Below are 13,944 nucleotides of genomic sequence, written 5' to 3'. Positions count from 1 at the left end.
GTGTGTATTAACTTCTTTAACCCCTCCATGACTGAGCTTGTTTTCAGTTTCTGTTCGTAAATGACTGACACACTTTTGACATTTTTGCTCTGTGATTCTTCCACGTCAGTCATATACTTTCTTACAAAGTGCACCCACACATATTATATATTGTTTTTTAGAGGACAGATAGGGCTATATATTTATATCACATATGTGTACCTAATGCCTCACTTAGGACAAATAAAATATTTGTCCTGGGAAATAGCAAAAAAGCAACCACACCCAAAATTGGCCATAGGCGATGCTTAAAAAGCTTTTACCGCTCATCAGTTTAGTGTTATCAGTGATTTATGGCCCTGAAATTATTCCTCTCACTCCGACGTGCGCAATGATATGTAACAAGTACCGTGTAATGGGCGCAATTGTCATTTTTGCGTGTAGGTGCAACTAACTTTTTCTGTACATATATGTGGGGGTGGGGGACTTTAAAAAAAAATGTGTGTTTTTTTTTGTGTGTGCGTGTACATTTTATTTTTTTTGTCACCAATTTTTTTAAACTTATCACATAGGGGAATAAGAAGCCCCCTATGTGATATCACATTACAGTGGCAGGTCCCCTTTATGGAGACATCAGGGGTCTCTAAGACCCCCAATGCCACCTAAGGACCCCAGAGAAGCTGATGAAGCACAGATCTGCTTCATCAGCTTCTCTCCGGTATCTGTACCGGAGAGTGACAGAGGAATGCAGAAGCGATGTAGTAAACATCACTTCCTGCATTCAGAGACCGGGGAGGAGAGCGGAGGGAGATCATGTACTGAGCTCCCTCCATTCTCAGTGCATGGAGCCACATTGCCAGTCCCGGATCGGACACCCGGGATCGTGGGGACGGCGGCGAGGATGTTGGCGGAGAGGAGAGGTAAGGAAGGGGGCACACAGAGAGATGCACACAGGGGCACACAGAGAGTCTTTACTGACGCCGGACTGCTTGTATGTAAACAACCATTGCTGGCTGTTTCAAATTCTGGTGGTTTCCCGCTTATGCGCGGGCATGAAGGACATTTAAAGACGCCCACCCGCATCCAGAAGACACCCGTCCGGCCGTTTCTGAACATTCGGCGGATGGGAGGTGGTTAACGATAGTATAAAAATATATTTAAATATAAACATTTGTTACATTTATTTTAATTTTTTTTACACTATTCACTATTTTTTAATTTTTTTTTACATTTGTATTTATTTAATTATATCAAGCAGTTATTGTGAATTAATCTCACTATTACTGCTTGATAATTTAATTAGTTAATTTTTGGCCGCAGGCAGTGATTTCAGCTAAGAGTGTGGAATTGTTCAAGAAACATTTGGACGATTTCCTAAGGGACCGTAATATACAGGGGTACAAGTACTCCTAAGCATGAGATGATCCTATATAGGTTGGACTTGATGGACCTGTGTCTTTATTCAACCTCAAATACTATGTAACTATGTAATAACCTTAGTGACACTGATCCTGCAGCATTTCAGGATCAGATGTCAATAAAGGTTTTCTGATCATTCCAACAACGATCAAAAGTCTGCAACATTGTATCAACAATAAAAACATGTATCTTAGGGCCCGTTCACACCAATGGCAGTGCATTCTGGCCAGAACGCAGTGCCTCGCATCGTGGCTGGCTCACTTTTTTGTGGGCAGGAGGGGGCGTGGCTGGCCATTGAAGTGAATTGCACCGTGGCCACGCCCTCCGGTCGCAATGTGATCGGCCGCACGGGATTGCAAGGCTACGGTGCCATTCACTTCAATGGCCTGCCACGCCCCCTCATGCCCCACAAAAAAGTGAGCCGGCTACAATGCGAGGCAGTGCGTTCTGGCCAGAATCGGGCTAGAACGCACTGCATCTGGTGTGAACGGGCCATAAATGTTTCTATTGCTGAAAGTTTCGAGGAAAAAGAAAAAAGCCAGTATACATCAGAATTTCCCGATCTATACCAGCTGTCAGTGAGAGCAGTAAGTGCGGCTCTGTTCTCACTGTCAGACACCCAATTCTGAAAAAGCTTAACTCTTTCGTTAATGGAGGCCTTAATAATGAGACATTCATTAATGAATGGTAACCGCTGATTCTCAATTTAATAGGAAACAATAAAGCCCCCAATATATTGGAAAGCACCCTGCACCCACCTACATGTGAAGGTAAACATGCTAGTTGGAGTATTGGGCCACACGTGGCAGGTGTCACGGAGTGAGATTCTAGGTCCATCATTCAGTGTTAACTCTTAATTCATAACCTATACAGGCTTTTTAATCTTCACCTCTGGACACCAGAGGTACCATAATTGCTGTGCTGTTTGGTATCTATGACCTCGGCGCAACCTCATCGTTTATATTTTACCCCAAAAAAATTCTAAATTGCAGCTGCTGACATTTGTTATTCTACAGATTTTTGGTGTTTTTAAAGCCCATTTCCACTTTTGCGGAGGTATTTGAAAAAAAACCCAACATATGCCAGCAATGTACACTTTGCTGGCACAATGTATAAGAAGCAGGTGTGCGTAGTTGCTGTATATGAACACAGAAACTTATGGTTTTTGTTAGCTTTCCTCTTCATCTCCCCATGGAAATGGCCGTGTCTGCGTTTTTCAAGCAATCTGTGTATATTATAACTGAGCTCTCTCTAAGCTCTCCACCCCTCATTCATAGTGGAAGTGACAGGGTTAACGATCCCCTTTTAATTAACAAGGGTCTGAGGAGGGGATAGTAAATGGAATATATAAAACCATGCTTTATTTTCTGAAATATAATGCATATTTAATTTTTATTTTCATTTCTGTAACTGTTTACACAGCACCAACCTACTAAACACCGCTCCACACACACCAGATAAGGAAGTCAATCATCCTCCCAGGATGTTTATGGAAAGTCTAGTAAATATGTATACTCCATGCAGATACTATTCTTGTTGTGATTTGAAACCTAGAGCGTAATGCTAACACAACCGGGGTGCTATGAAATTATACAAACAGAAGGTTGGGTGTACTCTTTTATTGCATCTGTTCTTCTCTCTATGGGCTCCTCCATACTGGGGTGCTGCACCCTGCAGATGAACTCTGACCTCTGGTCTTCTGTCAGTGTTGGGGTGAACATCAGACTGGCTGTACAGCTGTAGGTGTGATCTGGCTGTATCTGGGGTTCACTGACTGCAGTCTGGTATTTATTGTCATTACCAACAGGAACAAAGTCATCTGCCCCCTCATTCTTCTTATACCAGCTCACAGTCAGATCATCAGGGAAATATCCGGAGATCTCGCACATTATTTCATATTTCCCATCCAAGAGAAGGCAAGTAAAATCTCCAATGTGTGGACGCCATGGAAGATCTGCAAAACATTCAGAATACAGAAGATACAGAATTCAGCAATGAGACTCATCTTGTACATCCCACACAGAGCTTGTAGTAGTAGAGTGTTGTACGGTGTTAACTGATGATAAATGCAGAAAGTTTGGAGTTTAAGTGATTCTTTAAATTGGCTAACTAATATATGCCGGCATTCTCCCTTTGTAAGTCCTGATGAAGGGGATATGTGTATGTGTATGATACCCCATAACGTGTTGGCTATTTCTATACTGTATACTGTTCACTCACCCTCATGATGAATAAAGATGTATGTGACCTAATGGATTCCGCACGTTCGCTGCTATAAAATGAAAGATTTTAGCGTTCACCTTGCTGCATGGTCTTCCGCACGTAAAACCGCGCGGGAAACGAAAACACTATATGTTAATGGAGCCTTACGGGTCTATTCACTAAGCTGCCGTAGGCAGCCGAGTGAATGAACGACCTGAAGTGAAGTGAGCCGAACACTGTTCGGTTATTCACTTCAGGCTGGTACGGCTGACTTCAGCCGTATATTGGCTGAAATCAGCCGTACATCGGCTTGCTTCGCATGGCTTCGGGTCGACTGAACATGCTCAGCATGTTCGGCCGACCCGAAGTGCAGAAGGAGTTCGACTCCTACTCACTGCTGCTCGGTCTATTCTTATAGATGCCGAACAGCAGTGAGTGAATAGCCGAATGCCGCTGAGTGGCATTCGGCTCGGCTGTTCTGCTCGATCCCTCAGAGGCACCGAGCAGAACAGAAAAATAGTTTTAAAAGTAAAAAAAAAAGTAAATAGAAAACGATTGTGCGGAGCTAGCAGTGACAGCTAGCTCCGCCCAATAGTTTTCTAATGTCCGGCGGCTCTGCTGCCGTCAAAAAAAAAAGAAAACTCTCCCGGGCGCCCAGGAGAGAAACACTGCGTTTTCTTTTTTTTTTCTTTATTCTGACACGTAGCCGTGTCAGAATAGAAAAATAAATAAATATTTTTTGCCCATTGGAATGCATTGGTTAATTGCTATTGGCTATTTCAATTTGCAATAGCCAATAGTAAACCAGCATTGTACCCGCCCTCTGCTGATGGACCTGATGTAGAACTGCAGCAGAGTGCGGATACAATGCTAGTTTACTAGCAATGCATTCCAATGGGCAAAAAAAATGTCCGAAGCTAGCCGAAGGATTGTCCGAAGCTACGGCTAGATCCTTCAGCAGCTTCGTGAATAGACCCCTTAGTCTCATGCCACCCCCATCTTCCAGATCTTCTCTCTTGTCTCTCCCATCCTCATTCATTTCTCTCTCTGTTGTCCCCTTCCTTCTCCCCAGACTCACAAATCTTCTCTCATACACCACTCTCTGCTGCACTTCTAAAAGCTCTCTGCGGCCATAATGAATAAGCGTGCGACCTGCTGTTCTACTACACATTCATGAACCTATATAACACTAGAATAATAATTCAGTCGCACATTGCAGCCAAATTCTGTGTTGTGACAGGTTTATTGTCGCAGAATATATGACTACAATGATAAATTCTCCCCTTTGTGTTCACTATTGTTTTTCAGAGATAAGCAGTGTTGACATTGTCCTTTTTTCCTTAAAAAGCTTAATTAATGGGCCATATTTTGTCTGGAATTGTTGTTTAAAGTGTATGTATAGCCAAAAATGGTATTTATTTATTTATATGTTTATTAGATAGAATATGTAAGCGTTAACACCCCTGCCAGTTTTTTTTTCTTGTAGTCTGTGTCCCTCCACTTCCTCTTGTGGGGACACAACAGGATATTGGATGTGTATTCCCCCCATAGACAGTTGGAAAGGCATAAATTAAAAGCACTTGCCCCACAAGGTTTGTCCTATTGATGTGGCTGGCCAGTAAGAATGTAATAAAGTTAACCAGTTGACATCCGCGGTGTTAAACCCCCTTCCTGTCCCGGCCATTTTTCAGTATTAAGCGCTGCGGTATTGGACTGACATTTATTCCGTCATGCAGCGCTGTACTGAAATGAATTTTATACCATTTTTGGGGGGACAGATAGAGCTTTCTTTTGGTGGTATTTATTCACCACTGGGGTTTTTATTTTTTATTATAATTAGGAAAAATTACCGAAATTTTACAAAAAAAAACTGTTTCCCCCTATATTAAATGATAAAACATTTATTATTACCCAATTTTCTGGTAAAATATAAAAGACGGGGTCGCGTCGGATAAAAAGACACCAAACATGCCAAGCCTTAAAATTGCGTGCGCGCGCGCGAAACCTCAAAAAACGATAATACCCAAAATTGGCCACAGGCGACGCTTTAAAAGCTTTTACCGCTCATCAGTTTAGTGTTATCAGTGATTGATGGCCCTAAAATGATTGCTCTCACTGCGACGTTCGCGGTGATATGTAACGCGTGTAGCGCAATTGTCGTTTTCGCGTGCTGGTGCACCGGACGCATATTTACGTTTATATCTGCGTAAACGTGGGGGTGGGGGAGTTAAACATTTTTTGGGGGTTTTTTTTACTTTTTTTATATGTGACTTATTTTTTTTTAATTTATATTTATTTTTTTGCACTTATTGTTATTGCTATTATATAGGGGGGTAACAATCCCCCTATATAATAGCAAAGGCACACTGACAGGTCCTCTTTATCGAGACATTGGTGGTCTCTAGGACCCCTAATGTCACCTGTGGACCCTAAAAGAAGCTGATGGAGCAGAGATCTGCTTCATCAGTTTCTTCTCTCTGGCTATAGCAGCCAGATGACTGACAGGTGAATGCGGAACACATCACTTCTGCATTCACAGCCCGGAGGATGGTCAGCAAGGAGCTGATCTCCCTTCCTCCTGACACCCTCCCTAGCCGGTCCTGGGCCGCAGATGGGGCAGCGGATCCCGGGATTGAATGTGAGGGGTCAGGAGGGGGGGTGTCAGCAGACGGGGGGACCAAAAAAAGCGCCAGCAGCGGCGGCGGACCGAAAAAACGAGCACATATAGACGATCAGCAGGCTATAGAGCCACCGATCGTCTATATGTGAAACACCCGGTAACGGGTGTTTGCATTGCACGGGTCTTTTCTGCACATGCCGTCTGGAGACGGCAACCTGCCAATGCAGCAGTGCCGTCCGTCCGTATTTTTACAACGGGCGGACGGCAACTGGTTAATATAGGTAATCTGACTAACATGCTGCTACTACATCCCAGAGGATCTCCAGTGTCTCCTTGGTTTGTGGTGTCAAATTGCAGAAAGAAGCACACCGTTTAATAGTCCAGATACATCTTTATTGAATATAGGGAGGAGGGGACAATATATAAATAGCCAACACATTTCGGGAGCTCATACAAATACCCTCCTCATCAGGGCTTACTAAGACTGCCAAATCAGCTGCTGAAGAGCTCTCTCACCCTGGACAAAGTGATATCCAATTCCAGGCCATCTCACTCCTGATACACGTTCTCCCTTAGTAAGTCCTGATGAAGGGGATATGTGTATGAGCCCCCATAACGTGTTGGCTATTTCTATACTAAGCAAAACAAATGACAAACGCACTCAACAATTTGTTACCAGTTATACAGTAAGGTGCACATGAAATGGGCTTTGAACAGTAAAACAGTAGACATCATGGCACACTCACAAACCAGCATGCAAAACAACTTGTCTCACCACTGAGGTTAATAACAGAGGTTTGGATACACAATAGACGTGTATCCAAACCTCTGTTATTATCCTTAGTGGTGAGACAAGTTGTTTTGCATGCTGGTTTGTGAGTGTGCCATGATGCCTTTCTACTGTTTGGCTATTTCTATACTGTCGCCTCAACCTCATGATGAATAAAGAAGTATGTGAACTAATAAACGGAGTTTGGTGCTTCAGTTCACAATCCTGCAATCTGACAACTCTTAGACCGATGTCACTGGAACATCTCTTTTTCTGATGACAACTCAAAAATGTAGACAGACCCAGAGAGACTGAGCGGAGGGGTTACATGACTGGGGGGAGGAATAGTCCCGGGAGAAGGGGTTCAAAAATAACATTGGAAAAGCTGTTCATACCTGATTGGACGTTGGGGTCTGGTGTCCGGGAGGAGCGGCATGGGTAGGAACTGCAAGGGCTGAGGGGCATTCTTTCTGGAAAATCGACGGAGCAAACAGGTTGTCCCACCCGCCCTCCCTGTATTTTGTGGTTCTGCTTACACAAATGGGGGGCCATCAGCTAGTATGGGTGCTTCCCCCCTGTTGGTGTCAGGATTTGTAGGGGGCGCGGCCTGGCCCCTTGGAACCTGGGAGTAGTAATTGTCCTCGAGCTGGTTGGGGTGCGGCTTGGGACATGGGAGGAGTTTTTAGGAGAGGCCTTATTTGGGCTGTTGGGCACCCAAAGACCCCTTCTCAAACCAACAGTCGTTTAGAGTATTTATTTGTATAGTATTTGGTTTATTACTTTGGTATTTGTTAAAGTTGGTTTGTATAATAATAGGGCTGCTGTGGCTGTGTATTGAATAGGGATTGCTTTTTTTTCCTTGTCACACTCTGAGAAACACTGCATATATCTCATCCCCACACTGATGTCATAGTGGGATAGCAGTTTCCAATCATTTATATATTTCATTTTAACAAAAAGAGACACTTTTCTATGTCACTTCATTTGTGTGACATCTCCATAAGGGTTAGTAAGCATCATCTAGTTTTCTGGATGTTTGTTATCACTATTTTCCATCCAGAATTTCAGTGCTTCTGCAACCTCTTTGCAGCCACTTCTTGTCTACATGCATTTTCCTGATGGTGACCACTGTGGACCTTGTCTTTGTAAAGTGTGTTGAAAGGAGCACTTGTAGTCTCCACCAAGTGCCTTCTAACAAGGTGACAACACAGGAACAGAGTTGGAAAACAGGGACAGAAAATTAATGGTAAAAGCCGCTTACTAAGGTGCATGTTATTTACATGCGTTTCTTTTTTGTTTTGCACTTTTTACACATTGTATCACATTACTCCAAGGTCAGCATCTACTATATCTGACACTTTGCGGTCTCATTCACACGGCGCGGCTTTTACCACTAATTTCATACGTTATATCTGACCACACAGATTTCAGCTGCTGCTTAACTTGGTTAGAGTAGTGGCGCGAGGTTTCACATTATTCAGGGACAGAAGGTTGTCATCCTTTAACTGGAGGTGTCTGATAAAGGGCCTTCATGGCAAGGTCACCAGGGATTATTATAATGGAAGGTGCAGATGAAATAGATTGAAAATGGCTTTTGAAATGACCTTAAAGCTTATATGAAGTTTTAGTGATTGGGTTTACATCTACTTTAAATTAGTAGAAGCCGATGAATAGTAGAAGCCGATGAATAGTAGAAGCCGATGAACTTTTAGGCTACATTCACACTGACAGTGAATGTGTGTTTTGGGATCCTGTGGCAGGAAATCACTACCGTGCGTCTAGGGATAGTTATCTATGTAATTGTATCATATATGATGTCAGATTTAGCTTCCAATGGTAGCACATTTAGGACAGAGTCCAATTGCTTACCACGTCTTTTTAAGGGCTTCTTTGCCCACTTTTATTAATTCAAACAAAAAAGTCCACACAGATGTTTCCCTCGCAGAGGTCTTCAAACATCAAAGTACAGCAAAATAATGTTTTTCCAAGTCTCACTGACTTCAGATTATCACTAAAAACCTCTCCCACACAGGCTGTATCTAGCTGACGTGCCACACAGGCTGTATCTAGCTGACGTGCCACACAGGCTGGTTCCAGGATGGAGTCCTCCTGACTCCTGGACAGACACCTCCCTTGTCTTCCAGCTGGAGCCCTGAACCTGAACCAGCATCCTTTTCATAAGGGCTGTGCACAGGTGCACCATCATTCGGTGCTGGTCTCCACTAAGGTCTCGTTCACACCTAGGCGTATTGCATATGCGCGTCTGTCGCGCGGTTTTTTTACCGCGATCCGCGGTAAAAAAGTCGCGCGACCGTCTCGCGTTTCCGAAGGCTACTTGGCTGTATCCCAATGGAAACGCGCAACAAAACGGCCCAAAGTAGTACCTGTACCTTTTCAGGCGTGGGACGTTTTGTAGCGCGTTAGGGACGGGCGGAAATACGCCAAGGTGGGAACGAGACCATTGAATACAATGGGATTTATATTTTTGAGCGTTTTGTAGAGCGTTCGTCGAGCGTAGAACGCGCCACAAAACGTTCAGGTGTGAACGAGGGCTACAGCCCGGACCCAGGAATGGAGATTTCATCCCTCCCTGTTCTCTTAGAAATCTCCCAGGATCCCAGTTATAATTTAGAAAACCCGGAAAGAATTGTAAAGCCAGCTCTTTCCTGGTAAAAGTACTTGTGTCCTGGAATTGCTCAGCCCCTCTGGCTGAGAGTCCTGGGTGACCATTTTGCCATACTACATAGTGGCATTGCCATGCACTGCCACAATGATTACATGCAGAGTGCCTGCAAACTACCACTTTCAAACGCTGTCATCTGATCATTAACTTGAACAGGTGACAGCTGCCGCACCTAACAAACGACTTGGGATTTTTGCCACAGAATTTTGTAGGTTCCTGCCGCAGGAATCCCAAATCACATAGTATGAATGAGGCCTTATTGTATGTATGGGGAATATTCCTCAGGCATCTGATTACCAGCATAGAGAAATACTACTAATGGCTTCAGGTTGCTCTCTCCTCTCCAATATAAGACACTGAGGCTAGGTTCAGACCTAAGCGACACCCGGGACCATGCAATCATATACTAATGCACGCAGTGGTTGCCACACGGCCCCATTGATTTCAGTGGGGTTCCTTTCGCACGGCAATCGCAAAAAAAGGTACAAGTACCTTTTTTTTGCGACACACGACGTGCAGGTTTTTTTTTAGGTACAGTCGTGTTTAATTGCACAGGCAGAATTGCGGTGGGAAATAATGGCACCGCCAGCACGATCAGCTGTGGTGGGCGACTCTGTGAATGCCCAGCAATCCGCGCAGTTTTGTGCATGATTGCTGCACAGTCACAGATCGCTTAGGTGTGAGCCTAGCCTGATATTGCACTCAGTGAAAACTAGAGTGGGAATTATTTTCATTTTCAACAAAGGCCGTGAAGTCACACAGCTTGGAAACAGAAGGCAGTTCTATAAGTAGGAGATTCTAATCCTAAAAAGGAGTCCAGTGCTATAATGTATATACCTCCCTGGCATATGCAAATCATACTTTTTTCATCACATTCTCTTCTGTAAATGTATTAAATTAGCTTTGCTATAATTTTGTGTTGAGTTGGCCACACACTGGTAGATTTTTGTATGTTCATACAACAATCTCATATTAACATTCGATAATGGCGTCAGACACGTCACGAATGTCGTTCAAAATTGCATTTCGTTTTAACATTAAACTTTGTAATGTGTTTCCTGAATGAAATGTTCAAAAATTCCATCCCTTCCATTGACTGACCCCATTAACTATCAGAAAATCAAACAAAAACAACATTTTTCAAACATAATTCTACTGATGTATGACCAGCTCTACTAATAAAGTTTTTTTTTTTAAGAGACTCACAATTCATCCTTCGTGGTCCTGTGCTTCCTTCTATTGGATGTTCCAGGCTGGGATGTTCCACTCTGCAGATAAACTCCAGATCCTCAGTGACTGATGTCGGTGTGAAGGAAAGGGACGGGAAGCACTGATAGGAGTTATCAGCCATTCTATCATGTTTTATATCAGATACTTTGTAGATGTCTCTCTGTGTACAGTCAGTTTCAGACTCTCCCTTCTTCTCTATCCAAGTCACTCTTAGATTTTGTGAGAAATAGCCGGATATTGTACACCTCACTGTGGTCGTCTGATGTGACTGCAGAATGAGTGGCGTTATATCTTTATTTTTTGGCCACCATGGGAAATCTATAAAATATTTATATAAAATTGTCACAGTCCAGAGAAGCTGATGAAGCAGAGATCGGCTTCATCAGCTTCTCTAGCTGGAGAGTGACACTGAATGCAGGAAGTAATGTAATATACAACACTTCCTGCATTCGGGGACTGTATAATATCCCTGTTAAGGATGGGAGGTGGAGCTCAGCTACGGAATCCCCATTTCTAGTCACTTCACACAGGATAGGTTAAGGCATCATCGCCCCAAACTCCCCTACTCTATAGAATAGGTCAGGTACTCGGATAAACTCAGTATTCCAACTTAGTAAGTAGAGGGTTATTGATAAGGAGCAATTTCACTACAAGTATCTAGTGCAATATCTTGATTCAGTAGTATTAAAGTCTCAAGTTGATTTGGTATGTTAACTTCACACACACACACACAATGCAATGTCAGAATGCAATATCAAGACAGTCCTATAGATGGCTCTGGTATGTTGGTTTCACACACTCAGGGGTCGATTCACGAAGCTGCCGAAGTATCTGGCCATAGCTTCGGCCAATCCTTCGTATTTCCAGGAATTGTACGCTGACTGGTGACAGTAAATGTGCCATCTGGATTCTCACTGATTGTCTCCTGTGATGGTTTCTTCTCCTGGGTTGGTCCATATGTCCAAGTGACCTTTATATCTTCTGGGTAAAAGCTGAAAAGGCTGAAAGATGCCACCATGTCTCCGGAGTCATTAATGGGGAGTTGTATGGGATGTTGGGCTTTGGGCTTTACTGTACAACGATAAAATTTGAAATAAATATACATGGCTTATGTTTACAAAATAAAAACACTACAAACAATGTTGTTCGTTTTTATAGCAAAAATATTGTCCTCTGACAGTAAAGTCTTCTGGGGTTTGTTAAAATCAAAATTGTTTCACAGCAATTATGTATATTAAATTGTGACAACTAATTTCTATTTTTGCTTTATGTAACCATTTTACTCATGGGCCCTACTTTCCACTACTAACCTCAGGTGGCTAGACCATTTTTTCTATTTTTCACTTAAGGAAGAACTCCAGGAAATGTTTTATTAACCTTTGCAGTAGGGCTACTGCCGCAGTGCAAGGGTTAACTGCTCCTTTCTGTCTAGGTAAGAAAAAAGAAGTCCTTACAAAACTTCCAGTGTCTCTCACCTCCTCTACAGCAGTCTAAGGTCCCATAAATCATCAAGGTTTATACACAGTGTATAGACATATAGATGCTGAGGAAGATTACAATGTTGCAGGGAGGGGGAGGCAGGCTGGAGGGATCTTGAATCTTCAGGTAAATAGATCTATGTTATTTTAGCACCAGGGCCGGACTGGGCCAAAAAATAGGCCCGGGCATTTTAGACTGAGCAGCCCAATCACATGACCCCTAACAAGCCCCGCCCAGATCTGGGGGTGGAGCCAACATAGGAGCCTAATCGAGAAGTGGCCTAAGGCGGCCACCTAATTACAGGGGACAATATATATATATTTACAAACACATACACAGTAGACATGTGCACCAGCAAAAAATTCATTTAGTTTCGTTTTGAAAAAAAAAAAAAAATAGTTTAGTTTCGTTTTGAAACAAAAAAAATTAGTTTCGTTTCGTTTTTCGGGTCCGAAATTAAATTTCGGACGAAATTCGTTAGCGGTAGTCCTGCCGAAATTCGTTTATTAAAAATTAAAAAAAACTTTACGCGCACATGCCTGGACTTGAACCTGCGATCTTATCAATGATAACCTTTTCCAAGAATAATACCACCAGCTATAGAGAACTACAAATCTCAGCAAAACATTATACAGCAATGCAGAATACCATCAGCTATAGAGGACTACAAATCCCAGGAATACATTATACAGCAAAGCAGAATAGCGATCCAGTGCTTTCCAGCAGGTAATCGTGCTGGAATGCACCGGAATAGGTGTGAATGAGCCCTAAAAAAAAAAAAAATATATAATGTTTATAACAAATTGCAAGAATAATTTATATAGAAATTGAAATAAGATTGGCTAAAAGGGCAATGTTTGGGGTGTAAGGGTTTGTGGCGGGTCGAGGGCACAGCGTTCAGCCACTCGGCCGACAGCAACTCCAATAGAGCCCAATTTTTCTAGGGCTTACTTGTACGATTAATGTAGGACGTTAAAGGAATGTGCTACATACAAGGTGAAAAGAGATGCACAAATGTATGGAGAATAATGTATGAGATGGGATGTGCATGTGGTAGTGGGAATGTATTGGAAATGTCATATGTAAAATGCGTTATGAATGATGAAATTATAATTGGGAAATTAATAATTTAGCACTAGGTACATATAATGTAAGGGGATTTAATGCACCATGGAAACGTTCACAGGTTTTATATCACTTTCATAAAAAAATATATATATTTTATGTTTACAGGAAACACATTTTAAGAAAGGGGATACCCCTGATATTAGAGATGGGAATTACAAAAAATGTATCACAGTACACACCCAGACAAAAAAGCAAGAGGAGTTTCGATAGCAATCCACAAAAATGCACAGATTGAAGTAATAGACACTAATATAGATGAGATGGGGAGATTTGTGTTTGTCAAATTTTCTCTTTACAAACAAACGTATTCACCGGCAAACATATATGCACCGAATAAGGGACAACATAGTTTTTGTACTAGGATACTGAGTAGGTTTGAACAATTTGGGGTAGGTACAAAGTTGGTGATGGGTGATATGAACCTAATTTTCGATA

The 13,944-nt window shown here is 42.5% G+C and overlaps 1 protein-coding gene across 1 annotated transcript in view; it reads right to left on the bottom strand.

Moving 5' to 3' along the window:
• Nucleotides 1-2,978: 2,978 nt before the first annotated feature.
• Nucleotides 2,979-13,944, bottom strand: part of LOC108800013 — a 39,396-nt gene continuing 28,430 nt past the window's right edge. The window contains exons 8-10 of the mRNA XM_018571960.1: nucleotides 11,739-11,973; nucleotides 6,737-6,855; nucleotides 2,979-3,352 (exon numbers count right to left, since the gene is read on the bottom strand). Of these exons, the coding sequence (XP_018427462.1) occupies nucleotides 2,979-3,352; nucleotides 6,737-6,855; nucleotides 11,739-11,973 (728 nt within the window). The remainder of the gene's footprint in view (nucleotides 3,353-6,736; nucleotides 6,856-11,738; nucleotides 11,974-13,944) is intronic.

The sequence above is a fragment of the Nanorana parkeri genome, unplaced genomic scaffold (genome assembly GCF_000935625.1).
Source record: "Nanorana parkeri isolate BGI_ZX_2015 unplaced genomic scaffold, ASM93562v1 scaffold1880, whole genome shotgun sequence".
NCBI classification, from domain to species: Eukaryota; Metazoa; Chordata; class Amphibia; order Anura; family Dicroglossidae; genus Nanorana; species Nanorana parkeri.
Note: the sequence above shows the minus strand (reverse complement) of the source record. Positions and strands in the feature narration are given on the sequence as shown.